This window comes from Furipterus horrens, unplaced genomic scaffold (assembly GCF_987537825.1).
Source record: "Furipterus horrens unplaced genomic scaffold, mFurHor1.1.pri manual_scaffold_10, whole genome shotgun sequence".
Taxonomy (NCBI): domain Eukaryota; kingdom Metazoa; phylum Chordata; class Mammalia; order Chiroptera; family Furipteridae; genus Furipterus; species Furipterus horrens.
This window is the reverse complement of record NW_028327180.1, coordinates 59351477-59367804: the sequence shown is the minus strand read 5'-3', so window position 1 is coordinate 59367804 and position 16328 is coordinate 59351477. Positions and strand designations below refer to the sequence as shown.

The 16328-nt window shown below is 56.8% G+C and overlaps 1 protein-coding gene across 8 annotated transcripts; it reads right to left on the bottom strand.

The window, feature by feature from the left end:
* Window positions 1-714: 714 nt before the first annotated feature.
* Window positions 715-14631, bottom strand: CAMSAP3 (calmodulin regulated spectrin associated protein family member 3). Of its 8 annotated transcripts, none has more exons than XM_090290409.1 (19): window positions 14374-14628; window positions 9043-9296; window positions 8608-8730; window positions 8440-8535; window positions 8226-8258; window positions 7443-7490; window positions 7073-7215; window positions 6380-6542; window positions 6203-6296; window positions 6069-6123; window positions 5851-5924; window positions 5473-5542; window positions 3928-5365; window positions 2773-2912; window positions 2422-2693; window positions 1995-2094; window positions 1538-1650; window positions 1344-1462; window positions 715-1262 (listed from the first exon to the last, which is right to left on the bottom strand). In XM_090290409.1, the coding sequence occupies exons 1-19, from the start codon at window positions 14519-14521 to the stop codon at window positions 957-959; spliced, it is 3789 nt and encodes a 1262-aa protein (XP_090146535.1). In that variant the 5' UTR covers window positions 14522-14628; the 3' UTR covers window positions 715-956. The 8 variants fall into 8 exon arrangements, with proteins under 8 accessions (XP_090146535.1, XP_090146534.1, XP_090146536.1 ...); XM_090290408.1 differs by having other exon boundaries at window positions 6380-6519; window positions 7077-7215; XM_090290410.1 differs by lacking the exon at window positions 8226-8258 and having other exon boundaries at window positions 6380-6519; window positions 7077-7215; window positions 14374-14627.
* Between the last annotated feature and the right edge of the window lie 1697 nt (window positions 14632-16328).

Sequence of the window (16328 nt, the reverse complement as noted above, 5' to 3'; positions counted from 1 at the left end):
ATTTTAAGCATTTGGGGATATAATCAGATTGTGTCCTGAATAGGCCGCACAGCCTGCTGTGGGGAATTGGCTTGTAACAGGATGCAGCTGGGAATGTGGGGAGGCCCAGGTTGTTTGGACAGGGGTGATCAAGGGGACAGAGAAGTGACAGGCGGAAGAGGGCTCTAGGAGGGGCAACGTGCAGTCCTGGATAGCACGGAGGAAGCTGGCCCCTCACTCGGCATGCCACAGCTGCAGGGAGACTGGGAGTCAAACTGGCTCAAGTGTATGGTGTAGGGCCCACCTCTGAGACATCCAGTGGCCATGCCAGGAGGCAGCTGGACCCTCAGATGAGGAGCTCAGGAGAGAACATGGGGACCCCTGGCTTGGGGGCAGTGACTGAGCCTTGAAAGGCAGGCAGGTGGCTGGAGGAGAGCTGAGACAGACAACAGATGCGCTGAGGAGGAAAATGCAGGGAGCAGGGATGGGGAAGGCCACAGGGAGAGGGAGAGCTGGTCAGAAGCCTCCCATGTCCAAGAGTTAGTGAAGGGGCTGAGACATGGTTATGGGGTGGGGTGGGGTGGGATATTGTCGGAATTCATGACCTTGGCTGGAGCTGCAATGGGGCCAGCAAGGGAGCTGGAGGCTGGAACAGGTTTGGGAATGAACAGGATACAGGAAACTGGAAAACCCTCAGGAAACCGGTGCCCCAGCCAGGCTCAGAGATGCCGGTGCTCAAGGCTCTTTAAATTATTTTATTCAAGAAGGGAGGGAGGACAGACAGGGGACTGAGCTGAGCCCTGAGTCCCTGAACCTCCCAGCTCAGCCCCCACAGCAGGACGAGACAAAAGTTTGGGGGGGGGGGGACTCCAGCCCCCCCGACAAGGTTGGGGACAGACAGGACCCAGGAATACCCACTGAATGTCCTCCAGGCTGTCCTCTAAGAGGGTGGTGGACAAGCACCACCTGGTGCAGGGCTATTTGGGGGCACTGTTCCCCTTCTTGGGGGTGGTGGGCTTCTTGCTCTGCCAGAGGTGTCCCTGGATGGTGAAAGCGTCCACGCTCATGGACATGGTCTTGGCGGGGATCTGAGTGAAGCGCTTGCGGTCTGAGTTGTACTTGTAGATGCCCTCGACCATGGCAGGTGTGACTGTGCGGGGGCCATAACCCGCCAGCCGAGACAACTCCTCAGTCTCCCCTGACAGGGTGTAGAGGGCCCGGAACTGGCAGCTTGAGTCCCGGAAGAGGATCAGGAAGTGGTTGGCCTTGCTCTTCTCTATTTCCTGGTGGACAGAGGAGGCAGTCAGTCAGTGCCACAAGGCCCCCGACCTCCTGCTGGCCCCCCTGTCCCCGGACAGACTGACCTCGAGGATGCGGTTCTTCTGCGGCTCATTCACCTTGCCTGCCAGACAGCAGTGTGACAGGGCATTATGGATGATGAACTTGTTGGACTTGGCGCTGGGCTCCTTGTATAGCCGGGGACCTAGGGAGTAGGGGGTCAGCAGGGATGACTAGGCATGGGTGGGGCCCAGCACTGGCCACCTGTGGTCCCGCTTACCAGTGTACTCAGGCACGGATGCAGGGGAAGAGGCATTGCTGCCATTTTCCCAGTCGCGCTCACGGCCACCAGGCAGGCGGCTTGGGGACATGAGACCTGATGGGGATGGAGCCCTGCAGGAGAAAGAGTGGGATGGAGATGCAGTCAAGAGGTGGGTGACACTGGCCAGTATGGGGTGGGACTAGGGAAGGGACAGCCTGGAATCCTTGGCAGAGGGGGAGGTGCGTGCGTGCATTGGATGTGCTCCTGAGTCTGTGCTGCCCTCCCAGCCTCAGGCATGCTGAGCTCTGGCCCAGAGACACCTCCGTGGGCCCTGCGCATGAGGTACACAGTCCCACTGTGCACACGCCCCTTCAGCCCTTCCATGGCATCTCTGCACACTCACACCACAGCACGCATGGCAGTTCACACATGCACATGCGGACTTGGAGAGGCCACCTGCCCAGGCCAAACTCACCGAGATGTGGACCTCTTCACGCCAAGGTTATTGGGGGCTTCACTGGCCACAGTGGACAGTGAGAGGGTGGAGTGGGAGTAGACCTTGCTGAGCCGTGAACCTGGGGAAGAGTGCGAGAGTCAGAAACTACCTGAAGCTCCCCTGCCTCCCAAAGTGCCCAGTGGAGCCTTGCCTGACAGACCCTCACCCTGTGCAGCCCCCAAAAGACATCTCTCACCCTCACATGTTCCCAAGGGGCCCTCATCCATTAAGCCCTAGAGAGAACTCCGGGCCACTGCTGCCCAACAGCCTTTACCCTACCACAGCCCCCACATCCCTCTGGAAGTGCACTCAGCAGGCAGAGTACTCCCACCTGAGACCCTAGTCACCTATGTAAGCTCCCCTGCCATGCTTCTGCAAAATATCTGCCCCTCTCAATGGGCCTCACCAAACAGGCTTCGGGCTGGGCTTCGAGCCAGGGCCGAATCATCACAGCAACCGGAGCGTGGCCTGGGGGCCCTCCGTCCCCCACGGCCAGGCCCTCCAGTTCCGGAGGCCCGCGGCCGCAGCACCTTGTCCAGGTCATCCATCAGCTTCAGCTGGGCCCGGCGTTCATACTCAAGCCGCGTGAACTCCCCCCGCCGGGGGCCCACCTCTTCCTCAACTGGGACCCTGGCCGTGGGGGCCAGGGGGCCTGGGGCCACCTCCTCTTGCGCCAGCCTACAGGTGGAGGGAATGGAGTGCTCAGACAGGTCATGGGGTCATGGGTGGCAGGGGTCCCGGGGCCGGGCCAGCTCACCGTGCAGCCTCCGCCCTCCGCTGCTCTTTCTCGGCCTCCTGCCACTGTTTCCGCCGCTGCACCTCCTCCACCCGCCGCTGTTGCCGCTCCAGCAGGCTGGCCCGCTTTTGAGCCATCTCATCCTCAGGCTTGTCTTCATCCTGGGGGCAGGCACTGAGTCTGGTGGGCTGTCTCTTCCCTTGCACAGCTATAGTCTGATCAGTCAATCCAGCCTGCCAGCCACTCACCTGTCCTTTGGACTTTATAACTGTTCTAAAGGTATTTAGTTGTTTGCCCACTTTATGCATAGCCCCATGTGCTGTGTACTGGCACAACGGGTAGGGCAGGCCCGGGCGCTGCTCCCACAAAGCGCTTAACCCAGTGAGGAAGATCATCTGATATGTGTGAGAGGCACCAAGTGGGGCTTCCTGGAGGAAACAGCCCAGGGAGTGAGGAGGAGGACTTAACTGGGAAGGAGTGAGGAGAGCGGTCCAAGCAGAGGGAACAGCAAGGACAAAGGCCCCAAGGCCAGACAAGCCTGGTGAGCATGTGGCATAGCAGGGAGGCAGAGCTGGGGAGAACGGCCCAGGCCACAGTCCCAGTCCCGGGAAGCCTGAGGAATGGGTTTAACTCTGAGGGCGAGGGGAGCTACAGAAGATTTTTAATAGTGCAAATGGCCAGGGATTTGGGGGAGGGGGTCAGCTTAGACCAGTCAGGCTGAGACTGCAGGTGTCTAGGTGAGAGATGGTGGCCCAGGCTAGGGGTACCATGAGGAAGGGGAACTGGCAAGGCAGTTGGGGAAGAAGGGGGACCATGAGGGAGCTAGTAGGACAGGGAGGAGATACTTTGTCCTAGTCCATTTTGTCCTTCACCCGCCCATCTATCCATTTGCATACACCCACCTAGCTGTCTACTCATCTACCCTTTCTGTGTCTGCCCACCACACCTATCTTATCTACCCACACACCTTGTCTGCCCATTCCCACGTGGCTATATAGCCACCCATTCACCCACCTGTCCTGTCCATCCACCAGCTCCATCTATTTGTCCATCCATTGGAATGCCCTCTCCACCTGACCACATGTCCACCCGCCCTTTGAGCCACCTGCCCACTGCCTCCCCACTCCCTGACAATCCCTCCTACCCTCCCTCCCTCCACCCACTCAAGCAGCTCACCTTATAGAAGAAGCCCAGCCCGGAGTAGGGAACTCCCTCTGAAGGCAGGTCTTCCTCTAAGGAGTCATCAGCACCAGGGGGGCTCCCGCGTCCCTCATTCGCAGCCGAGGGCTCTTCCAGGCTGCCCAGTGGGATCTCGATGAGACCTGGTCTGGCCATGGGCTCCTTGGGAGGTGGCCCCTCGGCCAGGAGGATGGAGGAGCATGTCTGCACGGGCACCTGGCTCGGCGAGAACTTGCGCAGGTGGGGCAGGCTGTCCACATCATGGGGAGGCGTGAGCACCCTTGTCAGGGGCGTCAGTCGCAGCTCTGCTGGCCGCGTGTGCTTCAGGCTGCGGGGTGCTGCGCTGGGGCCCGGCCCAGGGCTGCGCCGGGCAGCTGAGGTGCGCCGTGCAGGGCTAGCAGATGCAGCTTTGGGACCTGTAGTGGGGACAGGGATGACCCACGCAGCAGGAGGGGGGGTGGGCTCAGGGGATTCTGGCCGGGCCAGGAGCCGCTGTTGCTGGTCCGTGAGCCTCTGCATATCCCGTTGCAATGAGCTCAGTGCAGCACTCAGCTTGCTGACTGCCCGATTATAGTCCCCCAGACCCTCAGGAGGCACCAGGCCCAGTTCTGGTGAGAAGGTCACTACCTTATGCCGTGGGGATGGCTCACCCTGGCCCTCGCCCAATGGCCGCTCCCCATCAGGAGCTGACTCTGGCTCTGGCTCCAGCTCTGCTTCCGCTTCCCCTCCAGCCTCCCGCGGCTGCACCTGCAGGAAAGCACTCTTGCCCAGTCGCTGGCGGTGCTTGGCAAAGATGGCCTCTATCCGCCGCTTCTGAGCCTCTATGGCCCGCCTTTTCTCCTCTAGCCGGGCTCCAAGCTCACTCATCTCTGAGCTCAGGGCCTCCGGTGCAATTGGGGTGGAGCCCAGGGATCCTACTCCAGCCTCTGCCTCGGCCTTCACCAGCTGCTTCTTGCGTTCAGCAAAGCTGGTCATCCTCACTTCAGAGTTGCCAGCAGCTGATGAAACTGCCCCCTTTGGGGCGTCCTCAGATCGGGCTGGCAGTTTCAGTACCTCCCCTGCCAGGCAGGGAGACAGTTCCAAGGGGCCCTCGAGGTGGGGCAAGTAGACAGGTGCTTTGTCAGGTGGGTAGGAAGAGGCCAATGGGGGTTTGGAGGGCCCCTCAGGTGAGTGGAGGTAGAAGCTGCCATCAGCAGCCCCATCTGGGAGCAGCCGGGGCTCGGCACTGTGGATGATCTGCAGGGCCTCCTCAATGGTAGGCAGGTCGCCGGGCTCTGGTGGGGGGTGGGCAGGGGTCAGGGCCAGCATGGGGTGCGGGGGGCCCAGGCTGTCCGAGCTGACAGAGCGGAGGAGGACAGGGTCTCCCATGACGACATCCACGTCGCTGTCCAGGCCAAAGGGGGTGCTGAATGACACAGCCTGGGAAAGGGGACGGCTGGGCGGCCAGAGGAAGGGGTCAGTCCCTGGGTCAGGCCCTGGCCCCGCCCTAGCCCCACTCTGGCCCAGCCCTCTCCACTGCTCAGGCCCTGCAGATGCACCCACCTGAGCTGCCGGTTCCAGGCCTTGCTGAGGGCCTCCATGTGGGACATGGATGGAGAGGACTTCAGTGAGCCTGTGAAGGGGGTTGGTGAGGGGCCACTCAGTGGTCACTAAGGGAGGCACTGGGGACCCTGGGTGGGGTTAGCCAGGGTGGGTCACTGGATGAGTCACTGATGGGTCAGTATATGGATGGATCGCTAGGGTCCATTTAGTGTTACTAGGGAGTCCTGTTGAGCCATTGGGGAGGTCAGTGTGGGGGTCAATGAGTGTCACCATATGCCAGAGGGACCCAGTGGTGGGGTCACAAGGTGACAATATGAAGTCAGCTGGGACAGTCTTTGGGGGTTTGTTTCCAGGGCCATGCCATCCCCTTGCCCTCACCTGTGGATCCTCGGAGTGGGGACTGGGGGCCACCAGGTGACAGGAGTGGATGGCGGAAGTTGAAAACAGGAGAACTGCCAAGAGACACCCATCAGCCATGAGACACCCCCCACCTCTCCCGTAGTAGGGCGCAGAGCACCCCTTAGCCCTGTTCAGTGATCAGATGGGAGGAGGAGCCTGTCAGGGTTGGGGACACTCACCCAACGGGAAGAGCGTACCTACTGCTGCTGCTGTTCCGAGGTGTGGAGGACTCTGTGGCCTGGGGGGAGGAGGCTGCAGAAGAGAGAGGAAGGTCAGGCAGGGTGTGCACCACCCCCATCCCCACCCGGACTGGGCCAGGCCCAGGCCTCACCGTGGCCGTCAGGCAGGTCCTTGGCCTGCACAAAGTCAGGTTTCAGCACCTCAAAGCACACGAACATCTCGGCCAACAGCACCACCAGGTTGATCTGGAGGCAGAAGGCGGGCTAAGCCCACTGGACCCATGGCCTGGACGCCCACACTGGCCCACCAGACCCCAAGGTGGCCTTACCTTGAGGGGCGGTGGCACATAAAGCAGGTCCTCGAGGGACAGTGGGCAGCCATGAGGAAGGCGCGAGGCGCAGAACTCCTGCACCAGCTGTAGGTTGTATAGGCTGTCTGCCACAGACATGGGGTCCTTGAGACAGACCTCTGTAGGGACAGAAGGCCCAGGCCTATGGGAAGGAGCAGGGGCCCCGGAAAAAGGAGGGCCTCCTGTGGCCTGGTGCCAGGCACCCTTCACGAGGTGGGTACTGTGACAGGCTGTTCCTCAGGTCTCTGCATCTGCTACTTCCAAAACCTAGACCACTCAACTCAAAAAGCTTTTCCTGATTACTCTGTGCCCTTAGGGCACCTAACATCTGAATGGTCTTCTGGATGAACTTACTGTCTTTCTCCCCAAATTAGGATGTGAGCCACCCGAGGTCTGTATTGTTCTCAGTGGACCCCTGGCTTCTAAAATGGGGCCTGGCACAATTCATGCTAGAACTATTTGCTGCAGGAATGAGTCACATGAAGCGCAGAGAGGTTTAGACACTTATTTGAAGTCACACAGCTACTTAGGGGAAGAGAAAAGTTTAAACCCAAGCTTGCTAATTCTGGAAGATGCACTCATAACGATGGCATTGGTCTGGGAACAGATGCCTGGTACTGCGTCTTAGGACACTGGGCTCCTGAGGGCAGGGCCTTGCCCAGGCCTGCTCACTCACCCTCAAGTCGCAACAGCTGGGGACAATAGCAGTAGATTGTGGCAGCCAGTGCGGCTCCACTGGCCAGGTCCTGGAGGCCAGTCACAGTGGGAAAGCAGGGGGCACATCGGGCCACGGAACGGTCCTTGCGGTAACGGATCTGTAGGTGGGAGCTGGGTCAGGTCAGAGGTCATGCAGGCTGGGCAGGGAGGCCTGGGGTTTCCACCACGAGGGGGCATGAAGCTGGGGGTCCCAGAGCCAGAGTGAGGGCCAGCTTGGAAGGGGGGAAGGGCAGCAGCAAGGCAGAGGAGGTGTCTTTGAGCAGCCAGGCCAGCAGTGGGGGCTGGGGCAGGGGACCCTGGGACCCTGGGGTGGGGGATACATTACCATGGGGGGTTTGCTCCCCGACTCCTTCAAACAGAAGGCAATTGCGTGCTGAGGGGAGAGGAGCAGCCATCAGCGGGGCAGGAGGAGCAGGGGGCGGGAAGGCCCTGAGCCCTGTCCTGAGCCCTTAGCCATCCAGCTCCCTCCTTGCACTCCGGCTGGCTTTGGGGGTCCCAGCTCCTCCCAGCCTGGAGGGACCCCACAAAGCAGGCTCCATGCAGAGAATCCTCCCCTCACAAAAGACCCAGGCCCTGCTCAGGAGGGGATGCAGAGGAAGCAGGCAGGCAGGCAGGCAGAAGGAGAGGAACCCCCAACCCAGGCCCCAGGAATGAGAAAAGGTGGGGACCCCAGCTGGCCCAAAACCTCCTCCCACATGCACTGGTCACTTTCCCCTTGTCATGCTCCCCACCCCACAAAGCTGCGATCTCTACTTAGGGAAGCTGGGGTCTTGGGAAAGATCAGCCACCTTCTTCTTGGCTAGGAGGGGTCTTTTCTATGGGTCATGTGTCTGATAGGCTGGGGTCCTCCCTTCAGAAATTCCTGAGGACTCCCCACCTGGCTCAGTGGACCAGCTAAAGGAGTTCTACCCTCTTTGACTGATGGGAGGGAAGGGGGTCTGCCCTCTCAGTGACATCGGAGATATCCCAGAGGGGTTCTCTCTGTCCCTCAGGGCTGGGGGTCACATCTCCTTTGCTTACAGCTCAGGGGGGGTAGGAGGAATAGACAGGCAGACAGACACAGAGGGACAAGCAGGCAGGCAGATGGGGCAGAGGCAGCCCCACTTACAGGAACCAGCTTCCAGTACCAGCGTGTAGGGCACTGACACCATAGAGGCAGAGAGGAGAGGAGAGGGGCAGACACAGGGGAGGGGTGGGAGTCGGGAGGGGGGGAGAAAGAGTCACCTCCAACACCCTCAATGCATAAATGGCCGCGAGATACGCCCATCCTGCCCACCCAGCCCTCTGACTGCCCTTCCTTCCATCCATTGCTTCTGTCTCACCGAGGGCTGTGCTGGGGCTGCCCCATCTGCAGGGGCTGCTGGAGATGCCCTTTGGGCTGCTTCCTGCTCCGTCTTCTCCTGCAGCCACCGGAGTGTCTGGGGGGCCAGGAGAGGTCAGTGCTCTGGGCGATCCTGACCCCGAGCCCATCCTGTCCCAACCCCACCTACCGTGTCCACCCAGAAAAGGAGCTTGTGCTCCAAGCTGGCCAGGGCCAAAGGACCGGGCAGCGTCTTTGTCCATTCTAAGGCGAAGGCAACCATGAGGGCGTCAATGACAGCAAGGTGGGCTCCCTGTGGGCACAAGGACTGAAAGGTGAGGTCAGAACGGAATAAAGGGGAGGAAACAAAGTGGGAGGGGCTTGAGGGGCGGGACCTCAGGGAAGAAGCCAAGACAAGAGTCCCGGCAGAGCCACTTCCTGATGGGCTGGACTTTGAGGTCACACAGTAGGTCTTAGGATCTGGTGGGCCATGTAGGCAAGTTCTCCAAGGCCATAGTAGTATCTTTTGGAAGGTGCCAGGCCTGGGGGAGGAGCCTTTGGGGGAGGAGCTAAGCCTTGTGGGTGGAGCCATAGAAACCAGCCAAGCGCAGTGGGCGTGGCCTACCATGAGGATAGGATGGTGTCTCAGGTCGGCCTCCTGCACAGGGCGCTCGGGCAGTGCGGGCACTGTGCCCCTCCGTGCCAGTAGGGCCAGCAGTGCAGAGGGGCTGGGGGGTGCCTCGAGCTGCGGCAGCGCCTGGCACCAGGCCCGGCAGTACAGCTCAGCCGAGAGCAGCAGCCGGGTCACCGGAGGCTTCAGGTGCTCCTGCGCATACTGGTCGGTGTAGAAGGGCTCCCACAGCTCCGAGGGCACATGCTCTGTGCAGACAAGGCGGGTGAGGGCAAGTCAGGACCACCAGAAACCAACCAACTGCACCCACAACTACACCCACACCATCACATGGCTCCAATTAAGGGGGAGGGGGACTTTGGGCCAAGGAGGATGGCACCGGGAAAGGAGATGCAAGTGTGGAGGAGTTTGCCAGAGGAAGGGGTGGTGGTGTTCCAGACACATGCAAAGGTAGAAGGTGGAAGAGAGCACAGTGTTCGGGCAGAGGGGGAGAGGGCAGGCTGGGAGAGGTCTTGTTGTGGGGCGGGGGGAGTAGGGGAGAAGGCAATAACAATGCCAATATCGCTTAATAGCTCCCTGGGTGCCCCACAACACCCCTGTAGGCCCATTTACACCTTACTGCAACCCTAGGAAGCACCTGCCTAAGCCCACACAGTGGGGCAATGGGGCAATGATGGAACTGGCCTTCAAATCCAGGCCTTGGGCAGACTATATTCATTCAGGTTCGATTTGGGGGCTGGCTGCAGGGTACCATATGGGGGAGGTGGACAGACTGCAGACTTTTTGGTGGGGGGGTGGCTGGTCTAAACTTAGTGACTGAAAGGAGGAGGTGGAGGGAGGTGCCCAGGGTTCTATGGGAAAGAGGGTACTGACTGAGATGGCGGTCCAGGAGACTCAGTGTGAGGGCCTGGGTTTTAGGAGAGCAGTGAGAGCATGTCATAGAAGCAGCCACGGAAACCCTGAATGAGACAGAAGACTAAGAGGCTTGAGAAAGCCCAAAAGAGAGGGGGTGGTAGCAGGGCCTCAAGTAGGACTCTAGGGTGAGGAGGAGAAAGATCAGAATAAGCTGCCAGAAAAATCCAGGAAGGCCAGTGTGGTGGTTCCTGCCCTCATGGGGTTCTCCCAGGGAGGTGCAACTCATTCCAATCAGAGAAGCTGTTTTGTATATTGGGGTTCTGTGTGTGTTTGAAAGAATGGGGGCAGGATTCTATTACTTATAACATTTGAATATGACCAGACCTTCCTCAGGTGCCTCTCTTCACAGGTATCTCCCATCCACAACGACCCAAGCATCCTTACCTTCAGACCCTCCCTGGCTGGGCTCTCTACCTACCCCCTAAAATTGCACTTGACCTCCCCACTTAACGCCCCACCCCTGTGGAGAGTTGTGCCTGCTTTCTGCCCCTCAGCTCAGCTCCTTGAAAGAAGAGTTCTCTAGGCTTCACTTCCTTCCAGCCTACCCTCACCCCAACCTCCCCGGTCTGCCTCCTGCCCTTCCAGATCCCAGCCTCCTCAAGGCCAGCAGTAGCCACCCAATGCACAATAGTGGGCCTGTATCTTGCCTGGACTCTCTTCTGGAAGCTATCCTTCCCTCAAGTGTCTCCCAGTTTCCCACCACTCAAACCAAGCCCCCTCCATACATGTCCCTTCAAGGCAGACCTCTGACAGCTGTCTCAGCAGCCCTGTAAATAGACATGCACTCCCCACATATATGATGGCCTCTACTGCCATCTGAGCACCAGCTGTAGCCTTGGCATCTCCCATAATCCTTGCATCTTGATCCAAACCTGCTCCCGCTCTCTGTTCCCACTGCAGTGAAAAACATCCATCCCTCTTTCACTCTCCTGCTCCAACATTCAATCAACTTCAACCTTCTGGCATCTTTCAAAATCAAACCCTCCTCCCTGTCTCTCCAGCTCCTACTCATTTCCTGCTCCCATTGTCAAAAATTAAACGTTTCTTTTCTGCAGGACTTATCAGGGCCTTCAAAATGAATACATGAGGTGAGATATTACTACCAATGGCTAATGTTTACCAAGCACTTCCTCTGTCATAGTGTGTCTCCACCTCTGCTCTGTTGGCATTTGGGGCTGGATAATTCTTTGTGTTCACCAGGGGGGTACGGTAGGCTGTCCTGTGTTGTAAAATGTTGAGCAGAATCCCTGGTCTCTAATCACTGGATGCAAGTAGCACCTTCCTCCCAAGCAGTGACATCCAACAGTGTCTACAGACAGTGCCAAATGTCTCCTGAGCCAAACTCAACCATCATTCTATACCATACACTGTTTATTAGCATTTGTTACAGAGCAATGCTGTCCCACAGAGATATAGTGCAAGCCACACGTGTAGTTTTAGATTTTCTAGTAGCCACATTTAAAAAGTAGAAAAAAGCAACACTAATTTAGTAATATGTTTAACCTAATATACAGCTGACCCTTGAACAACGTGGGTTTGAACTGGATGGGTCCATTCGTACGTGGATTTTTTTCAGTAAATACTGTAAGTACAACTTCTCCTCCTTATGGTTTTCTTAATAACATTTTCTTTTCTCTAGCTCACTTTATTGTATGGATATAGTATATAATACATACAATATACAAAATAGGCGTTACTCAACTATTGATGTTTTCGGTAAGGTAAACAATAGGCTATTAGTACTTAAGTTCGGAGGAGTCAAAAGTTATACACAGATTTTTCACTGTGCAGTGGGGTGGGGGTGGAGGTCAGTACCCGAGCCCCTGTGTTGTTCAAGGGTCCCCTGTACACCCAAATTATTATCATTTCAACGTGTAATCTGTATAAAAACATTATTAATGAGATATTTCACACTCTTTAGTCCATCTCAGGTCTTCAGAAGCCAGTGGGTGTACCACGTTTACAGCATGCTGCGGTCCGGAGCAGCCATGGTGCCTCGTGACTGCCATAGGGGACAGCAGCTCTTAAGTGCCACTAGCATTTACTTACACCACGACCATCTTCATACATTTGGCCATTTAGACCTTACAGCACTTACATATGCATCCCCATTGTGGAGATAAGAAAACCAAGGCCCAGACAACAGACAGAACTTGCCAGAATGCATGCAGTTAGCAAATGGCAGAGCTGATACCAACCCAGTTTCCTTGTGCATCACATTGATATTCTGAAGGCCTGAGGGACTGCATGCACTGTTCCCCAAACTTGCTTAAAGATGGCTCTCTTTCTATGTTATCTCTGAGCTAGAGTTCTGCAGAGCCCACCTGCCTGCTTTGCTCCCCAGTCCCCTCACACCTGTGCCTTGCAGTCACCAGAACTACCCCTTCCTCAGCCACTTACTTGCATGTCTGATCTCACCTTGCCAGTCCCCAAACACTTTCCACAACTCCCCACTGCCCAGGTCCTCACTCATCGCCTGAGAGGTCCTCCTCAGTTTCACCAGCCTCCCTCAGTTATCACCAGGACCCCCATGTTCTTCTAAGTATGTTCCATACCCCATGCCTTAGGACATGTGATTGCCTCCCCCTGGCAAACTCCTATGCATTCGTGAAGGTTCCAGCTGTCCTTCCAGGGAGCCTTCTCTTTTCCTCCCCTCCCTGGAAGATTTCAGGAATGTCTTCCCCACGCGGGATCTGCTGCAGCCTCTACTTATCAGTCAAGGCAGTGATGATCTGGCTTTATGTCTCATAGCTCCCCTACCCCCAATCTATCCTGAGCACCCAGCACTGGCTTAGCACCCAAAAACATCAGTAAAGAGTCCCAGAGTCCGTGAACCATGCAGAGTTGTGTTCCCCACTTCCTTCTCAGGACCTGGTGTCCCACCTTCCTCGGCCCCCTCTGTTTAGAGAAGGTGGGTGAGGAACTGATTGAAATTGACCTTTGGGGAGGGTGTCACGCAGCACGGGGAGCTGGGTCAGTGACTCAGTGTATTTCCTCTGGGGACTTCACTTCCCTTTCTGTGAAATGGGATAGTAATTTCTGCTGTCCCTTGGCCAGGGGACGATGACTAATATTCATACTTTATTAATAAAAACACCACACTGATGCTAGCAGCAGTAATAGCAAGCATCTATGTAGCATGTACTATGTGCCAGACACAGTGTGGAGGATTCTGTAGTGGAGCTCTCTCCTCTGCCTCCTGGCCACCTGGTGAAGAAGGTACTGGCCAGGATTCCAATCACTCTTGCACTGCCCCAACATACTTGCCAAACAGATGAATAGGTAAAAAGAAATGCCTTCTGTTACAGAGAGCAAAATGGGAGCCTAGAGAACTGAGATCATTTGTCCACAGTCTGGTGGAGCTAGGACTCAAACCCAACTCTGATTCCCAAAGGTGAGCCCTCTAGGGCCTCATAACCTGGGATGTGAGGGGCCGAGGCGACCTGAGCCTTTCTTCCTCAGGCACATCCTTTGGGGCAAATGGGTCCTGTGTGCAAGGGTGCAGGGAAAGAGTGGGAGAGAGAGAGAGGCTTGGGCGGTACCAAGAGAGGAACAGCTATCACAGAGACCCACACCCAGAACAGGTTGATCTGGGAAGGCCACTGCGGGAGGATGGGCTGTGCCCAGCTGGTGCCAAGACCAGTAAGCAGGACCAGGGGCTGGTCAGGGCATCCCCCGGGGAAGGCTCAGTCCTTAATTAACCCCAACTTCCCCTTGGCCAGGCCCTGGCTCCCAGCTCTGGCATGTGGCCCTGCCTGAGCCTGCCCAGGGCATCTAATCCCAAGGACCCACCCACATTCTCCCTCTTCCGGGGGCCGACTTCCTCACACAAGTGGGCCTGGGGGTCGGGGGTGGAGGGGAGTGGGAGAAGGGTCTGCACCTGGGCACCTGGCACAGGCGATCTTGGACAAGCTATTTCCCTACTACTGGGCTCTACAGCTTCCAAGGCAAAACGAGGCAGTAAGTCACAGCTGCCAGCCACGGCCGGGTACATGGAGGCGAAAGAGAGGGTTCCCGGAGCTCTCCGCGCCTCCCGCAGCGCAGGCAGGGCCGACGCGGGGTATTTGTTCGGGCCTCCGGATGTGGGTCCTGGGTGTGAGTTGGGAGTTCTCGCGCGCGTGATGCGAGTGTGTAAAGGAAAGGAGAGCGTGCAAGACAAGGCCCGCACTGGAGACCCCAGGCAGCCTACAGACACTGCCCCGCTCACCTGGGGCCGCGACGCCGGGGTCCCGGCGCGGAGCTGGGCCGCCGGCCCCACCCCCACCGCGCTCCCGCAGCCGAGACCAAAGTCCACCGCCTGGTCCGAGCAGCAAACCCGGAGGCCGGGGAATCCCGGCGGCCCGCACTATTGTTCCCAATACCGCGACCTCCCAGGCCCGCCCCCCGCACCTGTCGCCCCCCAGCGGGTACCTGCGCCCCCGAACGCGGCCCGCAGCACCCACGCCAGGCTGGCCGCTGCCTTGGCTCGCGAGAAATCGTACTGGTCCAGCGACTTGATCTCGGGTACCAGGAAGGTTCTCCGCAGCGGCCCGGGCCCAGGGGGCGCCGCCTCCACCATGGCGCTGCCGGGGCTGCTGATGCCGGTTCCGTACTCGCTCTGGCTGGGCTGCGCTGCGCTGCGCAGCGCTTGCAGACGGGCAGCCGCGGAGCCAGGTGCGGCCGCCGGCGTTCACGACGCTACGTCGGCCCCGCCCCGGGGCGGAGCCCAGGTGCGCCCCACCCCCGGCCCGGTGCCCAGGCCTGGCCTGGGCCTTCGCCGCAGGGTGGGGCGGGGGAGGCTGCCGAGGAGTGTGTGCGCGCGCGCACGTGTGTGCGTGTGTTTAGGTATGTGTGCGTGCGTGCGCGCGTGTGAGCGCACTGGAGAGGATGAGGGACCCTCTGTTGGTGAATGTGTGTGCTGACCTTGGATGCAAGTGTGAGCATTTGTGTGGGCTTGTCTACCTGGCCAGAAGGCAGCTAGCTGTGCGTGGTTGCACCTGTTTCTGATTGTGTATTGTGAGCACACAAGAATGTGTGTGTTCATATCTCTATGTGTCGCTGAAAGTGTGTAGGTGCTGAACGAGTGCATTTGAGGGTGTCTACGGGTACGCATATGTATGCGGGGATTTCGTGTTTTTCGTATGTTGTGTGTATGAGGATCTGTATTGTGTAGATAGATGTCTGTCTTGAGGATGTAGGAGTGGTGTATTTGTCTCTGTGTTTTGTTGGTGGCTTTGTGTGTATGTGTACTTGTGTTTTGTACAAGGGTGTGGTGTAGGTCAGTGAAGGAGTGTGTGACAGACACTGAAAGTGTGTATACTTGTGACTACTTGTGTTTGTGTGTTTGAATAGCTGTTACTGGGTATAACTGCAAATGTCTGCATGTGTACTTCTGGTGCATTTGTATGTGAGTATCTAAGTGTGGCGTGTACACATGCATGGTGGGGAGCAGTTTCGAAATGTATGCATCATGAGTGTAGTTGTGGGTGACTGTGTTTGAGTCTGTGGCGTCAGCCAAGTGTGACAGGGTGTGTAAACTGTGGAAGTGGGTGTAATTGTGTAAGTGTTCATTTCTGGATGCACTTGTGAGAGTGCACATGTGCGTATTTATTTAGGAACTGCATATTTGTGTAAGTATACTTGTGTGTGTTATAAATCTGATTGTATGTGTCACTGTGCAGGTATGTGTGAATATAGTTGTGCACATAGTGCAAGTATATGCATTATTACTGGACATATTTGTAACTGTTTGAACCCATATTTGTGGATATTTGTTTAATACTTGCTTGTGTGTTCCATTGTGTGCTTGCATTGCTGTGTGTAATAGTGAGTACACAGTGTTTGTTAGGTCTGTGTGGGCCTGTATGTCTCGGTGTGTATATCCAGGTATAATTGTGTTTGTGTATGAGTATACATGTGTTTGGGTATGTTTCTGAGTGTATTTGTGCATATGAAGCTAGTGTTTGCATCTGTGTGAATTTGGTGGATGTTGCTTGGGTATGTGTGTGAATGTAAGTGTGACAAGTTGCGTATGTATGCGTACCTGCTTTCTGAATGTAAATTGAGTAGCTGAACATATCTCTTTACATGTGAGTGCATTTGTGGGTATCTGGGTGTGCCTGGTTGTGAATATACAACTGTGGTTGAGTGTATGCATGCATGTGTAAGTTGTTGTGCTTGGAATAGTTTGTGGTATATGGGTATTTTTGGGTGTCTAGTTGCATTAGTGCCTCACATATAAGTAAGACTGGGTGGGTGAACTCCACATAGAAAATGTGTAAGTTTGTGCACCTACAACTACAGAGAAATTTCCATCAATGTATAGAACAATCAGTGTTTTCTCGACTATATGAAATTCTATGAAATGAGAAAGCAGACAGCCAGTC